At 34.7% G+C, this 27,668-nt stretch overlaps 1 protein-coding gene across 2 annotated transcripts in view; it reads left to right on the top strand.

Annotated features, from left to right (window-relative positions):
- The first annotated feature begins 243 nt into the window (after positions 1-243).
- Positions 244-27,668, top strand: part of LOC135692715 (uncharacterized) — a 37,639-nt gene continuing 10,214 nt past the window's right edge. Inside the window, exons 1-23 of one of the 2 annotated variants that reach the window (XM_065210971.2) lie at positions 244-505; positions 9,426-9,529; positions 10,693-10,754; positions 11,579-11,677; positions 11,998-12,077; positions 13,354-13,412; positions 14,018-14,278; positions 15,116-15,235; positions 15,798-15,821; positions 16,741-16,843; positions 17,186-17,253; positions 18,193-18,270; positions 18,740-18,847; positions 19,040-19,103; positions 21,150-21,250; positions 21,504-21,665; positions 22,089-22,169; positions 22,576-22,617; positions 23,168-23,245; positions 23,731-23,788; positions 25,188-25,337; positions 25,815-25,894; positions 26,095-26,204. In XM_065210971.2, coding sequence (XP_065067043.2) covers positions 391-505; positions 9,426-9,529; positions 10,693-10,754; positions 11,579-11,677; positions 11,998-12,077; positions 13,354-13,412; positions 14,018-14,278; positions 15,116-15,235; positions 15,798-15,821; positions 16,741-16,843; positions 17,186-17,253; positions 18,193-18,270; positions 18,740-18,847; positions 19,040-19,103; positions 21,150-21,250; positions 21,504-21,665; positions 22,089-22,169; positions 22,576-22,617; positions 23,168-23,245; positions 23,731-23,788; positions 25,188-25,337; positions 25,815-25,894; positions 26,095-26,204 — 2,207 coding nt within the window. In that variant the 5' untranslated portion in view covers positions 244-390. The remainder of the gene's footprint in view (positions 506-9,425; positions 9,530-10,692; positions 10,755-11,578; positions 11,678-11,997; positions 12,078-13,353; positions 13,413-14,017; positions 14,279-15,115; positions 15,236-15,797; positions 15,822-16,740; positions 16,844-17,185; positions 17,254-18,192; positions 18,271-18,739; positions 18,848-19,039; positions 19,104-21,149; positions 21,251-21,503; positions 21,666-22,088; positions 22,170-22,575; positions 22,618-23,167; positions 23,246-23,730; positions 23,789-25,187; positions 25,338-25,814; positions 25,895-26,094; positions 26,205-27,668) is intronic. The other variant, XM_065210972.2, reaches the window with a different exon arrangement.

The following is a 27,668-nucleotide window of genomic DNA, read 5'->3' as shown; positions in this document are numbered from 1 at the left end:
GTTACCTACTGTGCAACGATTCAAATTGAAATTAACAAGAATGCTTTTACACCCTTAAGGCCTGCCATGTTTAGAACTCTGTTATTTGATACTTTATGTTCAGGTCCATTCGTTGCTTTGTGGTATTGTTCTCCTTGATCTTATGATGTCTTTGTTCACCTTGGGCTGAAAAGACTTGTTCAATTCATTTATCTACTGACGCAAAGCTAAAATCAATTGATACAAACCTGTTTCTTCAGCAAAACTTGCAAAACTTGAAAATCTTGAAAAACAGGGTAAAGGTTTTATGGATAGAACAATGTTCAATTGTTCTAGTTCACCAATCAAATTGTTTGTCACACCATGGCAGTTTAGAGATGAGGAGCACAGACTTTAGCAAGCCAGTTTACGATGGAGTTGGTAAAAGAAGTACGAATGTTTGTCAATGGCACAGAATATGTCGTCATCAACCCTGAACCGAATTTGTACCTTACAGACTGGCTGAGAGATAAAGTATTCCTGAAAGGTTTGCAAAATCTTTTTTTACTTAAATAATTCACTTCCTGTTTTTCTACTTCTTCTACACTTCTACTTTTTGCGTCATACCAAAAGAGACATAAACTACAACAGAAACATGTTAAGTTAACAAACAATGACTTTGACAAATCGTTTTGTGCTGTTTTGTGTCTATCTTTCAAAACGTAAAAGAAAGCGAATTAAGATTCCTACGTGAAGCGTGAACATGAGTTTTCCTTGCGTTATATTGTGAAAAGGTTCTAGCTGTCCCTTTAATGCGTTAATGAAATTTTGAATAAAATTTAAAAAACTGCCTTAATTTAGTTCGTAATTAACCAATAATAGTTAAATCTCAAATTAGTATTCATAGTTTCAAAGTAGTGTTGGTGTTGGAGTCCCTCAAACAGGGCTCTGATGAGCAACAGCTGATATTACATTTATTGTTTGCGTGAGCGTGGAAATCCAATTTTGCAGTGCGTGGATGCGTGAAAAGTAAAAAAATAGTGCGTGACTGCGTGAATCATAACCACTACGTTCGGGCCCCTTGGTAGAGAAATTGGTCAAACAAGAATAATTAAATTTTCTCTTTGCATGGTTATATTATCGTGTAACACTGCAGAATTGATTAACCAAGACAACAAATAGAAAACACCGACCGGTGCCTTACCCAAAAGTTAACATAATAACAATTCTACTTTTTGCATAATACAAAATATTTGTAACTTTACAAAAGGTACTTTTAATCATTCTTGCAAATTTTGCTGCATAGGTATCCTCTTTTAGATTATAGAGGCGATGAATCCCTGGTATAGGGTCGTTGAATTAAGAAAAAGAAACAGCAAGTGGTTTTCCCTAAACAGCATCGTAAAATTATCCATTACGTAACAATGCCACAAAGATGGTTTGTTGACCCGTGGATAATCGTAAATTAAACAAACTAAATCTAGACAGCGTTCCCATTCCACGAAAGAATGCAGATGTCAACAACAATATCAAGCCTTTTACAGTACTGCACCCAACGATAGGCCGCGAACGAAACGTGACGCTGCGGGTCATGCCCACACAACTTTGAATAATCGTTAATTTTCGTATAGATTAACCTTCAACTTGAAGTAATACACTGTACCACAACCCACAGTTAAAAGAGCTTCAGCTAAAGTATTACAAAAAAGGGGGCTAGGTTGCTCTTTGCTTTTTTGCCCCCGTGCAACAAAGGGAGGATGTTGGTGCCAACGCCCCTGAAATCTTAACACAATGCTCTATCATTTTCATAAAAGTTTCTTTATGAGAAATGATAGATTCCCCACTCTTGATGTTCAAGCAGCTCCTTCTCCCTTTCTGCTTGGAAGAATTTCTTTCCGCGCTTTAAACAACAAACTATTGAAAAAATATGTCAGAAAGAAAGAGAAAGCGAGATGACTGCATTCACATTCAGAGTTCCCGAGAAGGATTTATCTGTAATCCAATTCTTTGCAGCTCCGGAAATCGCTACCTAACATTATACTGTCACAAAAGACAAACTGTGCGCTAGTAACAGCTACTTTAATCATCTGTAGGTCACTTTATTCGTACATACAAAAGAAATACGCGAACCTCAAAATGACAAACCACTGAAGCTACCTAATCATGCATAAGACTTTGAATTTTTTAATATCTTTGGAAAACCCCACCCATAAATCGGGCTTGCGAGTGCACCAGACATAACTGTTTGCAGAAAAAGTCTCTCTGTATCCAAAGCAAAACTTTTTCCCCTGCTGATGCGCCTACCCTTAAGACGACTGTTCCGACTGTCCCTTGAATTTTCCAGGAAAGCAGAAATAGAAAAGCAAGATAGCAAACAAGAAGCAAGAAAAAAGAAAAGACGGGGATTCGACATTTTGGACAAGCTGAAATGTGTGCTTTCAGTCCATTAAAATTGCAAGGCAGCGTCGTAACGGAGGCAGGTGGGACCCTTAAGGATCTTTCAGTTCTGGGTCCCCTAGCTACAAGACCGAGTTACAATGCAGGATTAGGGCCCTATACTCGTTTATCACATCAAGAATACCTGCATTGAAGGGAAAGCTTTTTGCTGGGAGGGGGGGGGGGGGGGATAAAGGAATGAGGTCGTTAGTTTTGAAACTGAAAGTGATTTTATTTTGTGACGTTTAGAAAGGAACCAGGACATCGTTCGGAAGACGACCTAGATAAAGTCTTATAAGTAGTGAGGTTAGCCTCCGTGCATACATAAAAAACTTGGAAAGAAAGAGCATGCGCATGGAAGTCGTTTTTTACGCATGCTCTTTGATTCCAAAACTGGGGGTTACTTTACACATTGCTAGGCACGTTTGTTTGTTTGTCTCCCCAAACAAGACAAACAAGATAGGGCAGTACGGGAAGAACAATTCCTCACAAGAAATTGGGTAATCACGTCGCGTATGGTTTTTTCGCCAGTCGAACCACCTTAAAACGTTACAATTACTGAAAGATAACGAGACTAAAGTAAAACGAGACTATTTATTATTATTTTTTGGTGTTACGAAAACAAACTGAACAAACAACCAATTCAAATCAATTTGACGTCCCTTGATGGCGGGCATACCAAGACGAGTTTATCATTTTTTGAACAGAACAAGAAACTTATCTTTAGGAAAACCCTTTTTCAAATTAAAAGGAAAATTTCAAGCTTTTTCTCTGGCCCTATTTACGTCAAGCAATGCTCTATCTATTTCTCCATTTTCAAAGAAGGCTGCTGTCCCTTCCCTCTCAAAATTTGATGTTACATTTTATCTTTCAGAATAAAGCTATATAATTTTTTTTAAAATTTATCGTGGTTTTTACTTCTCGACGAGTCCACAAGACAATTCAGAATTGACTTTATTTACAAGATCGCATCTTTCAACAACTTGCTAACACTATTTTAATGTTTCTTATTCAGTACCTCTTTGTCATTGCAGAATAACATCGGCCTATGAATGCTGATTGCTGTCATTTAGATCTGGCCAAAGGATTAACCGTTGGGTTAACCCATGCCCAGAACGGTCAAGTTCAGATTGCATACTGAAACATCGTGACAGTAGCTTTTTGAATTTATTTAGACAAATAAGATAAAGGGTTGTTATAGAGGCCCCAGGGTGAGCACTAGAATCTGAGGGATCAGCCAAGAGGCGTTTCTTAATTAATGTCTTGAGATGCTTTTCCTGGAATTCTTACCATACTGCTCGACCTAATAGTCGTAAATAAGCATGATTAATAGTCAGAAATTAGTATGATTAATCATTTCAAGTAAAGGGTTGGGGTTAGGGTTAGAGTTAGGTTTAGGGTTAGGGTTAGGTTTTATGGTAAACTAGTTACGTCATCAGGTCGAGCAGTATGGAAACGAGACAGCACCTTAGTAAAGACTTTTGAACCAATAGATAAATCGCTCTGCCTCTTAAAGCAAAAACAAATGAGTGCTATCCAGAGAGAATCGATTCAAAAGATAAGACAAATTTCGAAACAAAATCAAGCCAGGCTTTACAGCTAGTCTTTTTAAGGACGCACCCATGAAAGAGCATTTATTGTGTTTTATAAATTACTCTACAAAGCTATTTACGGAGGTCTGATACTTTCTAGCAGGGAACTATGATTGCCTCTTTGAACATCCTTGAAATTATCCGCAGTCAGTTTTCTGCTTTCTCTTTGTTAAAATTGGCCAAAACTTATCAAGAAATATTAAATCCAGTATTAGATTAATACATATCCTGTAACAAGCTCATTCAGGAACGTTTCACATTGAAGGAAAACAATCAATATGTGCTCTAAAAATTTAACATATCATACATTTTGTAACTTTTCCATTGATTTTTATATTCTAGTTAACTTCCTATCTCACTAGAAATTAGGAGTTGCAGTTGAATAGAATACAATGCAATTTTTCTAAATACCTTCCTTCCTCACATATACGTGCACTTTGTATGTAGGCGCATGCGCCTTTATCGGAATAAAGACACACAGGCCTATATGATAAGGAAATTTAAAAGAGATGAAGAAAACCAGATGTCAAAATATCTCACTGTTTTGCAAGTGATAATTAACTAAAAGCTCTAATCATATTACATTTATGGCCCCGTGGTAATTCATGCGGTGTCCCGTTGCCCACTCATCACATTTTTTTGAAAGTCTGAAAGTTCAATTTAGGAAGAGATTGATGACAAAAACACCTCGGGCAATTGGATCGAGTGTCAAGGTTGTGGCATCAAAAATAGCTGTGACAAACCAGGCAAAGAGCCCTCCACCTTTCTAGAGCCCCCCACCACTCTAAAATGTGTGCTCCGGTGTCTCTTAGTTTCTTGACTAAGTTCTTCTTTATAAGCAATTGTTTGCATAAATTTATTAAATGCAAAAGAAAATTTTATCGTGTGGAAAATCTATCAGATTTCTTGAAAATTTAAGAATGGTAGCGTATTGAATTTAAGAATCCTTAGAAGCGTATGCACATATATGTGAGTGAATAGGGTAGGGATAATTGGGCATATTGATAATCCGTCCTTCTTTCAAAAACTATTATGTGCTTATTTGCTTGCTTTGAATGAATTTATATAGTTTAAGTTAATTTTTTAATTAGTTCCATGTTTATAACAAAGTTAATGTCGTTTGTTTTGCTTGAACTGACTCACAAAATGTTGTCTCACAAGAAGGTACATGCATTTTGACCGGTTTCACTGAATCACTCGCTTTCTTCGATGATGAGTGTTCGCTCCTCAACTCTTTATGAATTGTTTATGAAAACAATTAACGTAAAAAGATAATTAAACAGGCATAACTAACAGCACGAAGAACAAACTGGATTCACCTTGAGTGACACAATGCTTAGCAGGGAATATCTTTGGAACATTAAGAGCGACGACAGAGAACTTTTCAATATAATTAAGGGTGACAGTTATAATGTTAGATACCTATGAACAATGTCTATTAGATTAACTTAGAAATAACGGGTTCGTATGTGATACTTAAATGATAGATGATTTACAATAACTAGAACTCAACGATGAGGTACTATGTAGAGAAGAAATGATCCTATTCGAAAAAAATTTCCAGCCATGTCATGAGAAAATAATATACAAGTAGACAATTTACGAATTGCTTCAGAACATCGTTGCAGTTTCAAAATTTACAGCTTCTCAAGGATGATCGCCTTTTAAACGGAAATGTAGAGGGAAATTTTCCACAAAATTGGTTTACAGACGACTTATTCGTATGATTTTCGAAAGCTTTATTTACATTGGTGTTACAACATTGTCTGATATTCTTTCGCAAAGTGTACAGAATATTGTGAAAATATACACTATACTGTTTAAGCTCTTGGTAAAGCCACGCTCATAGAAACAGGGGAACACTGACTTCTGCAAACAATCCTACTTTTTCTAGAATCTGTGTTTCTTCAAGACTTTCATTTGAATGAATAAATGCATTTGTAACTGTAATAAGTTCATACATTTGTCCGGCAATGAGCAGCTTGAAAGTAGATATAAACCGGTTTTTCTATTATGTTGCTAGCTGTCATTAAACGAATGGGATAGCACAAGTGTTGGATTACTGGTTTCATGAGAATGAGCCTCTAAAGTAATTGTGCAATAGCTATGAGGTTAGGCTCGATTTCCCTTTCAAAACTATGCATTCCAAACATCATCTTGTGGTATTTAAAGGCGTAAGACGTATGAGAATATATTCTTGCTGTGTGATGTGGTATCGAGTTGCTACCTGATATCTTTTGCTAGTCACGACACATGCTTTGGGGCAATATTTCTCCGAGGGATGTCTCAACTTTATAACAAACATGTAACAAACACGATTATAGAAATATTTTCCGACAATTTTGCCACATATGATTTGCTGCTAGTTCGATCACTAATCATATCCAGCATTGTGTCATTGTCACTTGTCACTGTATCCACAGTCACGTTATCAATCACACATTTGTAGCGTCTCCTCTTTTCCTGCGTACACCCTCAGTTCTGTGTTCTGTTTATCTAGTCATTAAACCCATAAAGAGGCAACATTCACACAACAGCATCTCTTAGCTGCTTCATATATACGTTAGAAATGATCATGAAACGACTTATAAATCAAGCAAGCTTTTGGTAGCAAGCTAACCATACATCAGCATTATTCAGAGTTCGATAAGTACACCACCCACCACCCCAGAAGCCCCCTCCCTTCAAAAGAAGCATCTTCATGCCATTTCTAACCAGTAGCGTGCTGGCTGTTGGCTTTACGGTGAGCTTTGGTTGAAAAGCAAAATAAAATATATTTTATTGAGCATATTTTTGCCCTCATTTCCACCCTATCATACATCTGCCCTCATTTCCAGACATTTGACTCTACGAGCTAAACTCTACGATAATTGGACTCTACGAGCTGAAATTTCTGTGAATATGCGTAATTGTCGAGCACGCAGCAAATTAAAGATAAATGATATATTCAGATTGCCATAACACGCATTTTTAAGCTACAGTGGCTGTTTTCCCTGAAATCAATGCAAATCTCACACATTGGTCACCAAGTACTGAAATGTGATCAATATTCTTACAATGATGTTCAAAAAGTTAAGGACCATGTGAAGAATACCTTGTTTTTTAAAAAAATTGAAAATTTGCTAAATACTTGTCAATATACCTAAATTTTGACTTTCGTGACCACAAAGTGGCAATCATTGATAGCAAGTTTTAAATGTTGCAATTATCTAATTTAGGCCATATTTTCTTAAAACTAAAGCTATTTCATACATAAAATTGATAACAAGTTCTCTTAGTTTGCTGTTTCTAGAAGGTAATATAGAAAGCATGAGTATTGGCAACATTTTGGTGTTAAGCCATAATGACTTCGGTCGACCCCTGCTTGGACTCATTTATAGAGGCGTAAAAGAAGCTCAATTTGGAATTAACTGTGATACTTTTATTACATACCGTGAAGACTTCAGTGGTTGGACTCATAAACCTTTAGGCTAGCAGTTAACAACAAAATGGAGCCAAGGAACGAGCCTTGTGGGACAACTACTTAGGAAATTAGTTTGAAAAATGCTCAATAAACTTTCAAATTCAAGAGTTGGCTCAGGCAACCGTTACAAGACAGTGTAAGAAAATGCTTTTTGGCCTTCTACATTTGAAAATTTATGTAAAATATATTAAACGAGACTTTTTACTTGAAGATCACTCAAAATCATCGGTCAAATTTTGCTTTTCATGCATTTTTCAGAGAAACAAAAAGTACAATTATGTTTTTTGATATAACTTATCCTTCATGAGATAATGGGTCTCTTTTAATCCATGAATTGAAGACAACTTTGTTTTCTAACTTTACAAGAAAGTTGCAGCAAACGTTTGCTTTTGGTCATGCTGAAAATCTTTGTCTCTTTTATTTCAATGCTCAATGTTCCTATAGACTTAACAGCTTGAAAGGTTAACAGCTTGATAGGATCTTTAAATCGTTGGCTATTCTTTTAGAATTGTCACTACTCCATTGTTCTCGTATATGAAATGATCATAATAATCGCAAAGATACAGCATATACAAGATATAAATTTTATGAAGATGGACACAAGAAAATTTCGAAATTTTTCAATTGTCTGTTTAAAGTCAGAAAAGCATGGGTTAATTCCTCTAGGCATGTCAAGTTTTTGCGTTTTTTAAACAATACAGCCAATCAAAAAGTCATTCAAATTCTACTTGGCCTTTTTAAGGTACGAGTGGCTCTTGCTGTGGTATAACCAAAGAATAGAAATCTAACCAAACTCAACATGAAAATAACCTTTGCTTTGGATTCTAAATCTGATCTCAGTTAAACTTTTGCTAAATTGCTGAATAATAATGATTCGAGGTGGAATTTTTGATAAGACATTATTTCAGGAATGTTTATTTTCAAGCTTAAAAGGTCCTCCTGGATACCAATAAACACAATTTGAGCTTTATTTAAACATAGGGTAGCACTCCTTTAAAAAAGCGCTCGTGTCTATCCCTGGAAAAAGTCATTCAGACAGTGGCTTGAGTTGCATTGGTACTATGAACAGGGGGCTTGCAACGAATCAGGTTAACTTGGAGCAGGAACTAATCTTTTTATGATGGAGCAACGAGAAATGAATCTTTGTTGGCAGTTTTCTCTGATAAAATGTGCCTATAGCAAATGATTATCGAATATTGTCCTTAGATTGGACATTTGGGAGCTAACGATTCAGTTTGTTTCTCTAGTTTTGAAATCTCACAACGATAACTATGAAATAAAAAGTAAATAATTTTAAGGATGTAATGAAATGAAAAATCACGAAATTTTGACCATTTTTTACATCAAAATTATCAAAATTAAAAAATATGTTTCCTTTCATTAAATAAAATTTTAAGATAAAAACATGTTGAGAACCTATCTCAGAGGTCTGACAAATAGTCATTAGCAGGTCACAACCTAAAAATGGATGTAGCTATTTGTGCTTTCAAAAATTTTCCATCCTTAATGTTTTGCTATTACGAATATTCCTGCAAAAGCTTTAATTTTTGATATATCAGTTATTTGGTATACAGCAATGATAATATGAAGACTTTAGAGCTATTTTACTCATTCAAGAGATCTAAGTGGATTAAATAAGGATATTTGAATCTATAAAAAATCATCACAATTGTCATCAAAAAGTGCATCCAACTTAAGAGACTTGAGGCAAGAAAATATTAAGTTTAACAAATTATGCTGATAAAGGCAGGCATTTTTTACATAGCATCATGTTGTAGTGCATTGTAGCTACAACTTTTATCGCTATCATGCATTTAAAGGAAGAATGAAATTTGAAATTACAAAGATTCAAAAATTCAAAGATCATACGGAACCTTTTCTAAGTTTCCCTGCCTAACACGCAAAAACCTGCACGTAAATGTATTTTGCATCTCCTTTACTCATATTACAGTCTGCTCTAATTCTCATCTTGGTAGGTGTCAAGAAACTTTGCAATGAAGGAGGCTGTGGTATCTGCATAGTTGCAATTTCAAAAGATGATCCCATTGCTCACCCACAGTCAATTGTTGCTGTCAATTCAGTACGTCTTCAATTTGTTTTACAAAGCTCATCGATACTTGAAAATTGATTTACTTGAGTCAAAAATTTATTTGTCGAAGGTTTTACAGTTAAATGCAGAGAAAACATTTAAAGTTGCAATATCTACATAATACAGATTGCTTTGAAGCATCTGATCATAACGAAGAATTTCTTTCACTGTACTGAGATATATGCAAATACAAATTATTATAAGAAGTTTTAAACCAAAAAAAAGTTATTTCTAATACCAGTTGATCAATTTGTCATCAAATTACTATTAAAAAACAAACTCGTTTCTTAAGATAAGAATCTTGTGCGGCACTCTGAAATTTTGCAAGCGATTATAAATGAATGTTGTTTGCTTCGATGATATATTGTAATATGACGAAAAGCATTTCATTTAAAGACTTTTCTTCTATCTAATGAAAAAAATGAAGGAATTCTTCGAGTATTTTTATCGATTGATACCAAATATTTTCTTTGTTATTCATGAGCTATTTAGTATTTGGTAAAATTACTCTAGCTTTGCATGAAAATTACAAATTTTCATGTGACTTTAATGCACTTTTAATATATCAAAATACTGTATATTCTGACAAACTTTGATATTCTTAGACTTTTGACAAAGATTGTTGCCTTGAGCTTGAACATAATCTTAGACTTTTCATATCTTTCAAATCTAAAGTCGTTTCAAGTGAACATAGTTAAATGAAACTTCATGTCACTATGAGAAAACGATTGAAAAAGAAAAATTATAGCAATTATAATTATAACAATAAGAATGTCCTTTAGAAATATGAAGTTTTAAACAATCACAAAATTCTTTACAAACAAAACATAGCAAATTTTATGAACATTGCAAAAAATGCAGTTGCTGATGAGACACAAATGATGCGTACTGAGACTAAGCAATATTCTTACAATATTCTTCAAAATTAGATGACTCTTAGTCTGAACATTTTGATAAAGACATTTTAATAAAAAGCAGCATGCCCACCAAAATGCTTTCCACTGGTTTAAAATGCTTTTATTAGAAATGCCTCTTTGAATGCCTGGAAACAATTTGTGTCGATCAATATTAATAGAGCAGTTTTATATAAGTAAAGAAAATGAAGTTATTTGACAACATAATGTACTAAACACGTTTGATATGTTTTTGTGTAGTGTCTTCAGCCTGTAATCTCTCTTGACGGATATCACATTATTACTGTTGAAGCCCTTGGAAGGTAACGTTCAACTTCTATCTCAGATAATTATTTTCTTTGATGTGTGATTCTGTAGAAAAGGGTCTGATCAAATGAAAGTTTTCACTGTATGGCTGGGATTTAAGCCCTCCTCCAATTGTAAAAATATTTACGATTACACGACAATTTCTACAACAGGGCTGAACAATTGTTAAACTTAGTTATCTCTTGGTCAGCAATGAGTATTAAAAGTTCTATCCCAAATGAAACAGGGAGGGCTAAGATTCTAACCTTTCCGTGAGTTGCAACCTGGGGCTGAAAATCGTTCAAAAAATCGGAATGCAATGTCATCAGAGATCAGTGTTGGAGGGCTAGGGGGCTTAAATCATGGCTCTGTGATGAAAACTCTAATGTAGTCAAGTCCTAAGATAAAGGTGCTGGCAAATTCTAGCACTTAAAATATTGACTGTAAAAAATGTTTATTCAGTGGCGTAACCAGAGTGGGTTACTTAGAAGTGTTTAGAAATTGCTTGATTGCCCCCACTACTTTTTCTCTGCATTCAGTCAATCATTGTCGGCTAATACAAAATTTTCTGATCTCAAAACTTGCTGATAGCGAAAATCCTGGACACGTGTAGCTGTATCAAAAAGGTTCCTTCGATAGAGAATCTTGAATGCTCTTCCCTAACAATGTGTTCTTCGTTAGAAATCTGCTAAAGGTGCACCCTCAAAATGGCTAGACTAGAGGCCCAAAGACCACACAAATTCTTGCACCCTTTAATGAATATTCTGGTTACGCCACTATTATTATATTTCAAATCAGCCATAACTGAAAAGTAACTTTGAATACATGACTTGTTTTGTAGCAAAAAGAAAGGTTTTCACAAAATTCAAGAGAGATTCTCAGAATATTTTGCGAGTCAATGCGGATTTTGTACTCCTGGAATTGTAATGAATGGCTTCAGGTAATTTCAATTTCTACAGGTAGAAGCGGCCTTACTGTCAACTTTATTGCTGTATATAACCAGCAAATGCCTTGTCAAAGTGTTTTGGATTACACTAGAGGTTTAAGACTATTTAGCCTATAGTTGTTGAAGTAATAAAAGCTACAGCATGAGCCAAATTGAAAGATCCAATGATATTAGAAAAAAGCTTTTTTGAAACTTGTGTGCCAGCAATATAGTTGAAATTTTATTCGATTACTTTGTTTGTGATATTTTTCTCTCATTAAGATAATCTTTCAGACATATACAATAGTTTTATCATTCCTAAATCTTTCCAATAGCTACCTTGCTAACGACTTGAATGGGAGAAGCAAGGAAGATATTGAAAAAACACTGGATGGAAACATTTGCCGCTGCACAGGTATAAATTGATTACTGTCGTCTGAGGTCGGAAATTTTTGAAGATCCCCCACTCTTTATTCCAGCCTCCTTCTGTTCCTTCGAGGAAAGCGTTCGACTAAAGTTTAGAAATTTGAAATTTCCTCGCAATCACTATTAGCAAAACTTCCGCATCAGACAATGTTGACCGTAAAATGTCATAAAAGTATGATTTTAATAAGAATAGCACATGCTTCGTTCGAGTCGATATTCTCAATTTGAAAAATTCATTCCACCTAAAGAAAAACAAAAAAAATTCTTCAATCAAAATCGTACTATATGCTTCTGTTATATGGCCTAAAAGTGAAAAAAACATATCTCGCGGGAACACCCTTGACAAAAGTGGAGGAGATTTACTCCCATATACGATGAGAAAAAGACCTATAAAGTAGGAAATTACATAACCTAGTAGGGTTGAATGTCGATATTGAGAGTGTGCCCCACTTATTAATTTTTCGAAAAAAATTAACTCAAATCCTCCCCTGTTTTTGATTACTAAACTGTAAGGTGTAAGCAACAGAGCTGGTCATAGTGTAAGAAAATATCAAGAATGAATTGAAGATAAAACATTATTCATGACTGAACAAAAGACCGAAAAAATGGGGCATTGGCCCTCTCCCCAAAAAACTTGAGTAGCACAAGTAAAACATTTTTATTTTGCAAAATATGGCTGTTGTTGCACTTTTTTATCGGAGCTGCTCCCCCACAAATAAAAAGTTGTTCTGCTTCAAATTTGAAGCGGACTGCTAGCAATTGTCCGGTTTGGTTTTTGTTATTTTGAAAATTGTCAACCCACCTCATTCATTTAAGGTCCCCTGTGAACTGGTATTGAAGAAATTTTTTTCCTCAACCCATCTATTCCAGACCCTCCGTCTATTCCGGACTCGGGCGGGAGTAGAATAAATGCGGCTAGCCTGAATGATAGCGTGTAGATTCGTAAACGATACATATCCACGTTGGATAGTTGGATAGCTGAATACAAAGACGCATAGACAGTTGGATAGTTGGAAGTTCCTAAGGGCGCTGATAACAGAGCCTAGGGTCTGTTGTTTGAGTCCCTGGCATGAACAGACTTTGATCCAGAGTGAAGAGAGTCGCAAGCTCTCTGTGTTTCCAGGCGTAGTATTCATTAGGTATGGTAACCTCGAGACGAAGGACCAGGACACTGGTCTGTAAGCATATCTTCTCAGTGTCCTTAAAACTACCTTCGGGTGCTAGGTAGTAATTACAGTACAATACATCGTTGATTTATCTTCTAGGTTATAGACCAATATTGGATGCAATGAAGTCTTTCTCAAAAGACATAGCTGACATCGAGGTAAAGTAGATGCACATAAATACCAATTAAACGAAGAAACATCGAGGTAAAGTAGATGCACATAAATACCAATTAATCTTCACAAAAAACCATAAATAATTATTGACTTTTCGAAGCAGGTTCTAGGTCCATAAATTGAGTTGCTTCTCAAATACGTCATCAACATAAAATCATGTTACCTATCTACTGTCTACTTTCTATATAGGCGCAATCAGAAATGTTATCATTGTTTCATGGTCGGCAAATGGATAGGATGGTGCAGTTGAAATATAAAACATTTTTTTGTTGTCTTTTACAGCCACTTTCCAAAATTTAATTGGTTATCTTTTGCTACCTCCTCTCTCCACTTACTGGTTTCACTTGTGTCCCATTTTGTCAATCGTCTCTGTTCTCTATTATTTTCATGAAATTCTTCCATTGTAATTTCTGCCTTTCCCTATTTGTAATTCGATGTCACAATGTATTTATGGCATTATCATTATATGTCATTTAAGAATCAATTAGCTATGAATACTGAACTATGAAAGAAGCTTTATTTATTTGGCCATCTTATGGCATTTTCACGTTGGGTAAAAAAGTTGATTCAAACCTTTGATTTATTGTAGGATTTTCACAAGATCAAATGCTGCATAAAGAACTGTGTTAAACCGAAACCGAAAATCGTTGATCTCAGCTTAGAGAAAGTTTCAAACAACCGATGGTACAGCCCGGAATGCCTTGATGATCTTTTTGCAACGCGAAGAAAGATTAATGGCAACCCGGTCAAACTTACCGCAGGGAATACTGGGATTGGCGTTTTTAAGAATGAAGGCCCATTTGCTACTTATGTCAGTCTAAGAAAAGTGAAGGAGATGAAAGAAATTAAGGTGGCTATTCTTTTTTTGCGCGATTCTAAGATTCGTGAATACATGTCAGTTTTAAACATCAAAGCATAATTTGAAAGTCCTTAGAAAATGTTCGGGGAATCTAAGAAATATTGCTAATGCTAGGCAGATACAATGAAATTTTGCTGAGCAAGGTAATACAAGGGTAATTTTCTCATTGAAAAACTTGACGTAGTGCAGCGCATGGACGTTTCTGCGAGAAATCTGCTTAACCTGCAAAACATCTGGAAACCTAATTAAATCAACAACAAATTGAAGGAACATGAACGAAAAAAAAATCGCTCATGGCTTGTAGAAAGCAACTGCTCGTCATCATTTTTGCCCTACTTTTTCAAATCAGCACCAATAAAATCTAACTTTAATTGTAAATGATTTCTAATGTAATGGTGTCATAAAAACATTTTTAGAATTTCTCAGTCTAGACCATATAACCTAAAAAGCGTCGTAAAATACCTCTAAATCTGCAAAATCGGTTGAATTTGGCAGAGTTGTGACATTATGACTGGTTTTTTTTCCACCACTTTAATTCCGTCTTGGTTTGTGATTTATTAACCATGCCAAGTCAGAAAAGACGTAATCTGCTAGCAAACGTGACATCTTTCATCGGCCATCTTTCAACCTATTTTTGAAATATTTACATATTTTACATATTTAGCAGTATTTCATGGCTCTCTTTTAGGTTATGCAGTCAAAAATAGATTTTTTAATGCCGTCACACTTTGATACAAAGTGATATGTTTGTTTTCAATTTTTGTTCTAACCTATTATATTGTAATGGGATTCTAACTGAATGAATAATCTATTTTCCTATGTTTGCAGAAATCTGACAACGAGATTGAAATAGGAGCTGGCGTGACCCTCTCGGAATTGATTATATTTCTGAAGAAAAGCTATCCAGATTCATCTGCCTTTGCGGCAGTTGTGCAGCACTTAGAAAAAGTATGTTTATTTCTTAAAAACTTAAAAAAGGACTTTTAAATATGAAAATATGTCGATCAAATCATGAGATATCAACAAAACCAATCGATATGAAATAAGATAGCACGGGCTGTGGGAATGTTTACAAAATGATAAAGACGATATGTCTATTAAAATTTATGTTGTCGTATGGCCACAAACAAACTCACGATCAGACTTTAATGAACAAATTATAGCTGCCTATTTGACGGCCTTTGCGTGGCCTGCGATTTGGGAGTGACACTGCTACATTTAATCCTCCCAAAAAAATTGAAAAGACCGACTTTCTTGTAAATTTTGGGCTTGTCTTTCAATCGTTATCGGAAGTTCTCAGTCAAAATTGTTTATGCATAAGTTTATGTTAGGGGCGGTTTTTAAGCCAGGGCCCTTCATTACCCTCACTATTGGATAAAGATAAACAAATCCATTTTTAATGCTCCTAAGCAGGAGCTCTCATAACATTATAAAAAATGCAACATTTTAGATTCTTTTTACGTATTAATGTTCTAGATTTTTCGATTGATTGAAATATTTACTTTTGCAGATTGCTTCAATTCCAGTTCGAAATGTAAGTTTAGTTGATTTTCTGCCAGCCCTTGATTTGTCCAACACTTTTTAAATATATTCTTCTGAACGTGTTTTACTTGGTTTTGAACTTCCATTTTTTAATTGGAATTTAATAAAGGGTCTGGATCTTCTTGTAACAATTTCACATTACATAGAAATAAAAGTGGTTCTGAGTTTTTTTGAGACACATCTTTTGTAACAAATTCTGATCTTTGACAAATTTTGTTTTCTAATAATGAAATCAAATGAGTTCTAGTTTCAATAATCTCAAAGACACATTATCACAATGTCCATTATTCTTTTTTAAGTTGAATTTCGATAAACAGCAAAATTGAGCAAGCGTTCTACGAGTTCTTACGAGTTCTGAAGTGTGACTTCATAGAAATGTGTATTAAAAATTTTTGAATTTTGACCACGTAACCTAAAAGAACGTCACAAAATACTTTTTAATTTTATAATCATGTACGTATGTCAAAATCGGATAAGATATGACCAATGAAAGATTTGAAAATTTGGTAGAAGATTACTGTTATTTTGGCTCTTGTCATAAAGTTATGAACAGAGACAATATTAGAACTTTCATGGGGAATGAGCCAAATGTGGCAATATGCTAATGTGGCAATATCGCAACCAATTCGTAACACATTTAGCTGATTTTAAACAGTGAGAGGTATTTTCATTTAGGTTATGAGATCCAAATTCAAAAATTCTAAAAATGGTTTGTGTGACGTCATCATTTGTGAACTCTGTTGCCTTGATTAACAGCTTGACAGGTAAATACAGTTAAGAATAGTTTTGATACATATTTCAAAGGAGGTATGAGTTTTAAAACAGAATTTCAAGGGAGCTATGAGTATTTGCAAAACTATCTTTAATCTTCGTACTTTAATGATTCTACCGTTATGTGTTTGTTTTTCTAGGTAGGGACATGGGCAGGCAATCTAATGCTTATAAACCGTCACAAATATTTTCCATCAGATGTCTTTGTGGTATTCAGTGCAATTGGTGCCAAATTGCAGATAAGTAAGTCAGCCCTGAGGTGGTATATGAATTTTGAAAATTGGTATTGAAAAATTTTGAAAAGGTATTGCGTGATAACTGCTAGTTTAGCATGACGCCGTGGTGTTGACGCTGTATTCGCATTGGTGTATAGAGCAGGACTGTTCCAAGTTGCTTCTTCAAGTTTAACTCTTAATGAGATCACCAGGCAACTGATCACCAGGCAACTGCTCAATATGTTGTATATCTTAATAATTGTTAAAAGGTGCTTGTTATTAAAATATTTCAATTGAGATTTGCGATGCATATGAAAGCTTAACCTACACGTTGCTGTTTGTCAACTGACCATTAATGCTCTTCTCGTAGCTGACTCGTCTGGTTCGACTACAATCATAGGCATGGAGGAGTTCTTTGTCACGAACATGTCATTTAAGGTTGGTAATCAAAGTCAATAGGTAGCTACAATCTTGGATAGAAATGTTGACAGGGACCGTGTAAGCGGGGATGGGGTGCTTTAGCCCCATAGATACTTTCCAAAACATACTCAGAATCATACATAAATCCTTGGTTTTGGCATGTTTAGCCCCCCCCCTCAAAAAAACGCTTTTAGCCCCCTCAATATGTAAACTGCTCAGCGGTCCTTGGGTGATAAGGAAAACTCTAAAATACGTGTCCAGAAACAGGCACGTGTAGTCCAATATCTATTCCTTTCCCTCAATTCGAAGTTGAAGCGTATGTATTCTAATAGCAGTGATATTTATATTGAACTGGGAAAGAGAGTATAAAATAACAACACCGCCTATTCGGAATTGTAGAAAATAATTAAGCAGTTTACCCAATTGTATGATAGAAGTATCCAGAAATGTCAAAAACCATGCTTGGAGTAAGGTGGTGAGAGAGAAGACAAACAAAGAAACCTTAGAATTTCTTTTAAGTCAAACGAGGAACTGATGGTAGTGGAACATTGCGCATTACTTTTAAATGTATGTTTTTCCGAAAGTGAAACGAGAAACAGATAATAATGGAAGATAGTGCATTGCTTATAAATGTGTGTTTCTCTGAAAGTCAAAAGAAGGAATGAAACTAATAGAAGATTATGCATTACTTTTAAATGTGTGTTTCTCTGGAAGTCAAAGAAGGAATTGATGTTGCTAGATTATTTCGATGAAAGCTCAATGTACGTCATCAATGTAAGATTATGAACTGTTGGTAAATGTTTTCAATTTTATAGAAGCACAAGACTTCAATAATGGAAACCTTATACCTTGAAAAGTTATTTTGAAAACCTTAGTTTATAATCATTTGGTAATTTCACTAATAAGCTTTAAGAAAAAGTCACTATTCAATGCATCCTTTTTCAAATTCTCTTTTAGATAATCGTTTCAGCAACTTTGCCAGTATTGGAAAATCACGAAGTGTTTCAAACTTTTAAAATCATGCCAAGGAAGCAGGTAATCTACCCAAATCTAATAAATTAATTTTTTTGGTACTTGTAGATGTTTTGAAAGCAAAAGAATGTTTTTCTAAATATATGATGAAAGTATCAAAATACTCTTCATCGTATAAACTTTGAAGTAGCTTCGCACCAGGACTATTCACAAATTGTTAACAGTATTTGAATCCTACTACAAAGTTCTGATCTCAAGCAACAGTCGTTAAATAGTTTATTTGTTGGCTAGCAATCAATAAGTTTTGACTTGTATCTAATTTTGCATCTGTAAAGATTTTGTATCTAAACAAAGCACATACCCGCTTGACCGTCTGTTGAGCATCAACACAAAAAAATTGAAAAGCAGGAATATTTGATCATAGAGGTATTTGAGAAATGAGGCCTACGCAAACTGTTTCCAAAGTGGAGATATTTTGAGATTTATGTATTCTACTAATCTCCACTGATCAACGACAATCATTTTTCTCTAGAATTCTTATGGTTATGTCAATGCTGGTTTTTACGCTGCTTTTGATAAAAGCAATATGTTGTTTACTGAGAAGCCTCGCTTGGTTTTCGGAGGAGTTGGCCTTGCGATGGTAAGCTGTTTTCTTAAACAGTGTTTGCGATTTAGGATCGACTGATTTATTGATTAGCGATCGACTGATTTATTGATCAACGATCGACTGATTTTTAGATTAACAATCGATTGATTAATTGACTAACAATCGACTGACTTATTAATTAATAATCATGTGATTGAATTGATTTAATCTTTTATTTTGTTTAAGGTGAGAGCTACTGAATTGGAAAACTTTTTGGAGGGAAAAAGAGCTGTAAACGAAGTTTTTACAGGTAACTATATTTATTTTACTACGTCATTTTCAAGCTCGACTTCAATACTTTTAGATACCTATTGCAATTGATCTAGACAAAATCAGCCAAGGAATACAGTAACGATTGTGTCCCTAGGTATCAACAGAGAACACAACAAATGCGAATAAAGATCTGAGCGATGCTTCTGTTTAAAAATATATAATCAACCAAATCTACCAGAAATCCCTTTTTAGGCGATCTTTCTTTGCAAAAATAAAAGACCTCTTTAGAGAACTTCCACTAGCAGCTAGTTTCTGCGTTTTCTTTTTAGTGTCTTAAAGGCTGCACTCAACTTTCCGGGCATACATATTGACAACTCGAAATACAGCACTAAAAACGTTCCTCCAAATTACTTATTCTGCGATCATCTGAAAGCTTAGCTGAAAAATTTCCTCTTTTTGCTAGATTTGTCTCTGAAAGTAAATCACGAATAATATCGGTTGATCAAGAACAGACTAAAGAGTTACACGTGTTTATTTAGGTTCTCACTGCATGCCCGGTTGTTGAGTGATCCTCTTTTCTCTATTATAGAGCCTTTATTCGTTAGCACCAAGAATCAAATTTCAACGGTGTACAAAGAGACCTATTGGCTTAATTATCTGCAGCAAGTTAATGCATAACATCAACTGCCTTTTTACAAGAACGGTCCCTTATAATCACGCTTTGTAAATCCTCTAGCAGTCAGAAGTCTTCGTTTAAGGCACTTCCAGCAATGCTATTGGAGCCTTTTTCAGGATATCTGGCATAGATACGTAGCTTCTATATGCTACGCGCAATAGATTTATCTCTTGGATTTAGGTCAAGGATGATATAACATGAAGCTTTGCTCATTCTAGTAAAAAATTGGAAAGGATGAGATTCATATACAAGAGTCTCGTAAAAACCAATCAATTTTGGCAAGGAATTCCAAATTGGATGGGATTCACACAGCTCAAAGTAAAGAATTTCATCTGGAGAAGGTTGAGAGTAACACAGCTGATGTAGCTGACAGAGAAACCACTTTTTTCTTTATTATCATTTTATGGTTTTTGCCACCGTCACCAGAGTCTCACTCTACTAATGCTTATCGAAAAATCAACCTTAAAAAAAATAATGCTAAAAAAAAAATTTTTCTTAAAAAGAACAAGCAAAATGTTTCTTTTCGGGCTCATCATAGGCAATAAAGTACAGAATGTCAAAAAGAACCGAGCAGGATCTGCTCTTTTTCGAAAAAATTGAAAGAAGCTTTCGTCGATGAGACTATAAAAACTTTGTAGTTAATCTTTTTCCTAACTTGTTTCTTCTTTGGGTAAAATACTCGAGCAACATGATTCATATTGCACCACCTTCTAAATAAGTCATGAAAAAATATGAAGTCGATTTTTCAAAAAAATGAAAAAATTATCATCAATAGTAATAAGTTATATATCTTTCCAAAAATTACTCTCAAAAGCATATATCTCAGGATTTTTAGTCACTCAAGATAAAAATGTCTATAGGCTGAAACAAACTCTGTTGACATGCCACCTTTTTCATCCAATCTAAGGGACAAGATATTTAATTTTTTACTTGAATGCTTTAAAAAGCTTTGTCTCAGGCCTACTTTGAAAAAAAAACAGAATCTCCTAGATTTTAATAGTTCTACATTCTGCAGTCCCGGTAAACAGAACAATAATGTAAAATATTAAGGATAAATTTTAGAGATTAAGAGCTTGCCAAGATCTGAAATTTGATCTCTATAACGTTTTCGTAAGTAAATCTTCAAGTAAATGCAACTGTTGCATAAAATTTCATACAAAAATTATGTCTCCCGGAAATATTACTAATACCTCTTTTATTATCACAAGCGTACACTTTGTTTTCTTTGCTTGTTGATATCCAAACTCTCTTGCAAATCATCTTCTGGAATTCACATCAAGAGGAGGCTGGGATTTTAACAGGTTGGGTAACAATGGTAAAAATGAAAGTCGTTTAAACATTTTATTCGATTTTTTTTAAGAATGATTGAAAACTACGTCATTTAAAAGACTCTTTCGATTTCTCTAGACGCCGTTAAATTGCTGCAAAACTGTTTGGAGGCGAATCCAGAGGACAAACTTGTCGGTTTTGATTACTGCAAAAATGTTGCAATAAACCTTTTTTACAAGGTATTATTCACTTTATGTGCTGTTTGTTATCAATATAATCCTTAAGGAAATATCCAGTAATTAATATATAAAAAAGGTGATATTGAGAGCTTTTGAAATGGGGTCTTAATACTCATTTCTGTCTTATTTGAAAGTCTAGCTAGATTGTTATGACAAAGACCTAATTTAAAAAAAAAATCAATATTGACAAAGTTAAGATCATAGGACCTTCTGCTTTTTTCTTTACTTAAAGATGATCCTTTCCTTTTCATAGTTTTGGCTATTTTTGAGGAAAGAGACAGCGCCAAAGAGATTGCTGAATGCAATTGAAAGTTTTGTTCCAACTGTTTCATCCGGCACACAATCCTTTCACGTTTCGGAAGACGAAACTTCGTCTATTCATAAACCTTATGCAAGAATTGAAGGAAAAATCCAGGTATTGTGATTTTTGATGCTCAACACGAATATTATTCTAGTTGGTAATGTTAAGGAGAGCCTTAGGGGCCTATAGCAAAGCTTTAGGCTAGGAGAGGAAGATGTGATCAAGTTTGTTGATTTTAGTTTTTAAAAAAGAAAAAAGAGCAAAGCGTGACAATCTGAAATAATGCGACTTATAATTTGTAAAAGGGACAAGGAAAAATGAACAAAGGAGAACAGAATACTGTGTTATTCTTTAAATATACACTGATATCTGATGTGCTGTGTAAGAAGGTCTGTGCTGTTGGTTTCTGTTGCAAAGAAACTCGCAACTGACGACAGGGTAATGCTTTGAAATACTACGGTTGATTTATAATATTGGAAATGAGTGCAAACAGATAATTTTTGACAAGTTTCTTCATTATTTGTACATATCCTTTAGGCATCAGGAGAAAACCAGTATGTAGGAGACATTCCTGCTTTCGAAAACGAGGCTTATGCTGCATATGTGCTGTCAACCGTGGTTTGTTGTCCTAATATATCATAACTTTCTTTTTCATTCCTCCTTTTTTTATTTACTTTCAAAAAAGTATGTTTATTTGCTAGAGCTATGAAAATGAGAAAAGCAATTTTAGATGGCTGCTTAGTTTAGCAAAAAAAACAAAAAATTATTATAATTCATATGTTGATTTGAATCGAAAAAAAAATTCTCTTGTGTAGATTGATGCAGAAGAATAAAAAAATTTTCGAAATTGTTTTTAGGAAATTTGCTTCTGTATCAAAATTTTTCGGAAAATTCGTCTTACTTGCACCCCTTTTTCCTAAAAAAACATAACTTCTGATGAACCCATTCTTGTGCATGTTGCTGTAATATCTACGGATAATTTAAAACACTCCGATTTAACTGTTCTTTATGCGTCAATTTTCAGGGCAGTGCGACTTTGGATATGATTGATGTGACTGAGGCAAAGGTATAACGTTATTATAGATAAAAAGTCTTTCTTGCTTTTCAGTTTTTTTTGTGATTATATTCAGGATAATATCCTGTCAATTGAATTGTGCCGTATAAACCCTGTTTTCTTGCTATGATTGCTTCTATTTCACTCAAAACCAAGTCTTTTTCTGTTTAAGTTTACCCTTACAAATATCGCTTGGATGAAAAAACGAAATAGGAGTGACTTACCTGATTTATTTCAAAGTTCTGTTTGTTTCACAAAGCCTTAAATAAGAAGAAATTCTTGCAACTGATTCAAACAAGTTGCAGGTTCGAGTATGGTTCATTGGAGTTTGTAAAAATAAAAAGTATAAGAAGTTTCAAATTTAAGATTACAAATTGTTTGCTCAAAAATATAGACAGAATTAGCGATTATTAGGAATAACTATATGGTACTCAACTTTTTAAAGCTATACAATTAACTTTAAATGATATATATTGTTACAAAGAACGCAAAGGATATCATTTTCTTGGTATCCTTTGAAGAAAATTTTCACCAATCTCTGACAATTAAGTAAATGTTTTAGAACCACCCTGGATTTGTGGCGTTAATTTCGGCTAAAGATGTCCCTGGAGTAAATTCCTGGAGATATGGCGTTGAAGAGGTGGGTAGCTAATGACGTATCTCCTAGCTTCTCCAGTTTCACATGCAACAAAAATCTAGTGTATGGACAGCATTGCTCGTGTCTAATTGCCATTTTGATGGTCTAGTATCAATAGCACAATATTTTCCCATAAAGAGTGCACTAGATTTCGTACATATTTTCAAAACATCGAGATGCCAGTGCATATTTTAGAGTGGTGGTGGAGAGGGAGTGGCTTTAGACAAGCTGGCAAACTCCTATGGTTGTTTGCCACCATTATCTGATGCCACAACCTTGATAACACACTTGCTGAAAAATGTAGGGGCTTCAGTCCCCCCCCCCCCCCGCCTTCTAGCTCGGGCTTGCCTGAGCTAAGATCTATTTTTCATCTTTCTAATGATAAAATCTTCATACATGATATTTCTTGTAGTTAAATCAATATCATAAAGTCACTGTAATGAATGCTGATTTTTTTAGCTCTAAACCATGTTCTATTCTTTTTCTAGATTTTTCCTACGAAAGAGATTTCTTACTATGGTCAGCCAATTGCTCTTGTTGTTGCAAGTATGTAAAGATCTTTTGACTTATAGAAGAAAAATTGGCAATAAATATTTGATACTTTTTTCAACTTGGATTATAAAATTAGAGATGTCTTTGTCCATAATTAGTTAAATCTGAATTAAGTTAGCTGAAATATGACCAAACATGGCTTTGAAAAACCAAAAATGTTGAGGCATACCAAAACTTTTAGTTTTAAACTTTGAAAAGATGAAACATTTTACTAGGTCTTAACATGTTTAATTTTTCTGAACTACTTATTCTAACTTGAAACAAAAGTATAAAATATTAGTTGTAGCAAAAGAGTTTGCTCATGTGACTTCATTCCAGCCAAAGTTGGAACGATACACCTGCCTTATGATATGTAATACAATTCGAGGCTTACTGAGTTCCCTGTTATAATATGCAATCACAAAAGTCCAAACATGTCCTGATAAAATATTGGTATGATAGAGTCAACTATTAATGCACCGCTTTGAATTCCGCCAACAAACAAAAAACCAATGAACGCATACCAATCACCCTTACCTTCCATCCATTCAACAAGCAGATCAAACAAGTTTTATACAATAATTTCCACCTGCTAACTGATGACCATGAAGCTTCAGACATTTTCAAACATCCACCCCTTATGGCTGGCTTATTGACAGGACAAGAATATTGGTGATATACTTGTCCACACAAAGATACAAACAACAACAGACACTTTTGAAACAACGCCTTGCCACCACCCAAAATGCGGCACATGCTCCCATGTTCACACTTCAACCACGTTTACCAATCACCACAGCTACTTCCACATAAAGACACATTTCACATGCACATCTTCCTGCCTTGTTTCCTGTATCAGCTGCATCAAATGCGACTTTCACTACATTTGGTAGACGTCCCGTCAGATAAATACCCGTTTTGGTGAGCATCTCCGCAATGTAGAGAAGAAAATACACCGTCAAGAATCAAGAGGAGAGGAGCCAGATGCCACAGTCTCAATTTATCTCAACAAAGATGGCCATACATCAGCCAACATGAAAATCACTGGACTCTGCTACGCACCTCATAACAACACTAAACGCAAAACCCTCAAAAAACGTATTATTTTTAATCTTGATACTCTTATTGCTTATGGTCTTCATAAACAATTTTCGTTTTTTTCCTAATCCAGCTATTATTTACTTTCACCTTATCTTATCTATATACTTTCCACCCCTCACATATTTCCATCTCGTCTTACGTTCTACGTCGTATTCATACTACGTTCCATATAGTTAAGTCTTTATTTAACTGATGGAGAGTTATGCTCGAAACGTTGTAGCAAATATTTATTTCTTCTACAAAGTCGTTATTTTATTTTATCAAATTTTAAATATGCACAGTATCTAGTACATTTCATTATATTTTCCTTTAGCTTCACAAAGAAATGCAGAAAATATTGCCAAAATGGTTAAAGTCAAATACAGTAATGTGAAAAAGCCAGTTACGACATTGGAGAAGGCGATTGAAAAAGAATTATTTTATCCAATCCGCTTTCCAGACATTAAAATTGGAAACACCGAGAGTAAGAAGGAGAATTATAATATTAAGCATTGCATAATTATTATAATTAATCATCATCTTCACTGCCATCACCAATCATCTACAACCAAGCAACCAATCAATCAGTTACTTCAATTCATCAGAAAGCAGCCAGTTACTTAATCAATTTGTCTATCATAATCATAAATCATCATCTTCATCGACCATCACCGTAATCTAAATCACTACACATCAGTCAATCACTACAATCATCAATCACAATCAATCAGTCAATCCACCATTATCAGTCATGATCCATAATCATCAACCATGAATATATTTATCATTAGTCATTGAATCAATCACTCGAGCATTCAATCAGTTAATCAACCATCATTAATCATCATCATAGTCATTCCAGTATAAAATATAGCGCTAGATCGATCACATCTTTGATAAAATCATTTTGTCCACAATGTTGTATATCAATGTTAACGCGCTACCATTATTTCTGTTATAGCTGCTTTTGCAGAATGTGATCATGTACTTGAAGGTGAAGCTAAGTGTGGATCACAGCATCATTTTTATATCGAGCCTCAGGTATGCATTTTAACATCTTGATAGTAGCGCATTTAATTTATGTCTTCTGTGTAAAAATAAAACAATTCTTTATAACTTATCCATGCAGTACGGTGTATTTCCCAATCTTTCTTTATTTTAGATTTGATTATGAATTTTTACTTAAAATTATGAATCAGAATTCTTTGTCCTTTCTAACTGTTTTCAAACTGGATTTTCAGACCTGTTTGGTTGTGCCTTATGATATTGGTTACAAGGTCTACAGCGCCACTCAGTGCTCCAAACTAGTCCAGGAGTGTGTATCAGGTGCTCTTGGAATGAAGGCAAGCAGGTATGTTTGGATAAATCTACAATCAGGGGTGGCGCTAGAAACCAAACCAGTATGTGCTGACGATCTTAGTAAAATTGAAGTGCCGATGACTATAAAGATGGTTGCCGACATATTTCATGAACTCTCCTTTACAGTATCTTTAAATCTTAAAATGTTTTGAAAATGAATGACAAAAATGTTTTGATCCGTCAATCAAATCGTGAATACCTTCTTTTAAAAAGATCGACGACAACGTAAAGGTCAAGCATCTTGCACCTCTTTGACTGAATATCATGGAAATATTTTGTTGACAGTGAAAATGGCTACGCATTCAACAGTTATCACAAGTCCTGGGGCAAGACATTTGAAAAACTTCCCTGCGGGCGAAGCGAGCAGAAAAATTTTGCGACCAGCTCTTTAGTTTAGCTGAAAAGACATGTTTTAATGTTTTACTCTTCTTGGGCATAATTCTTTTATACTTGAATAATTCCATTCTTACAATCGAATTCATTACTTTAAAAGGCCCCATAGAGCCTTGAAGCCCTAGGGAAATTTTCCCCTTAGCCCCTTGCCCCCTTCTTTGCGGCCCTGGCTATTTGATGCCTCTCAGATTCCTAATAAACCACGGTGTAGGGCGACAGTTTTTGATAGAGCCTTTACTTAAAAGGACATTTGATAAAAACAAGACCCTCCAAATTTGCTTTTTTAATTGACTCAAGTTGGTCAAGTTGACGCTGAATTTTTCAAACTTTGTTTGCAAATGATGCCTGAACACTCACCTTAAGCACAATATTTAGCAGTTGCACTACTTACACCCTTATGTTTTAAGAACAAGTTAAGGACAATCAAGCCTCGTAGTTCTATTAGTTTTTATGGTTTTACTGAAAGTTGAAAAAGCCAGCCTGAACTTCAATTTAATGGTTCTTATAAAAAATGTGAATTCCGCATTCGACAGTTTTAATGTGCCGACAGTTCTTTTTCTTTACTTATATTGGGCTGCCAACGGGGTGTCATTGGGAACTTTGGGGGGCAGCTGCCCCCTCATGACACCCCATAGCGCAATCCCTGTCTACAATGCCTGCCAAAAGTACTTGGAACACACATCAATTTGCATTGCTTTTTCTATCTTTCATTCCTTTTCCGGAAAGACTTCTACTTCCGCCCCCTTCCCCTTAGAACAATGTTGATAATTTAGAGAAATATCATAAAAGAAGTGCAAAAGATAGTGCTTCCTAAAATCCTAACCCGTTTCATAGTAAACCAACATTGTTCCGTAGGGGAGAGGGGGTGATTGATTTTGACTTTGAAAACTGACGCCAGTGTTCCAAGCCATTTGGCAGGCATTGTATATTTCACCAAGAAGCCGAAAATGCCTAAAATGCCTTTATAAAAGTACTTGTTTTCCTGTTAAATATTTGTAGTTTGTTACACCTTTGCTAGCCTAATATGCAAAAAGCAGTTACCTAAATTCATAGAAATTATATC

Source organism: Rhopilema esculentum, chromosome 3, assembly GCF_057945365.1.
Source record: "Rhopilema esculentum isolate cy_ngs chromosome 3, ASM5794536v1, whole genome shotgun sequence".
NCBI lineage: Eukaryota > Metazoa > Cnidaria > Scyphozoa > Rhizostomeae > Rhizostomatidae > Rhopilema > Rhopilema esculentum.
This window is presented reverse-complemented; position numbering and strand designations above follow the sequence as displayed.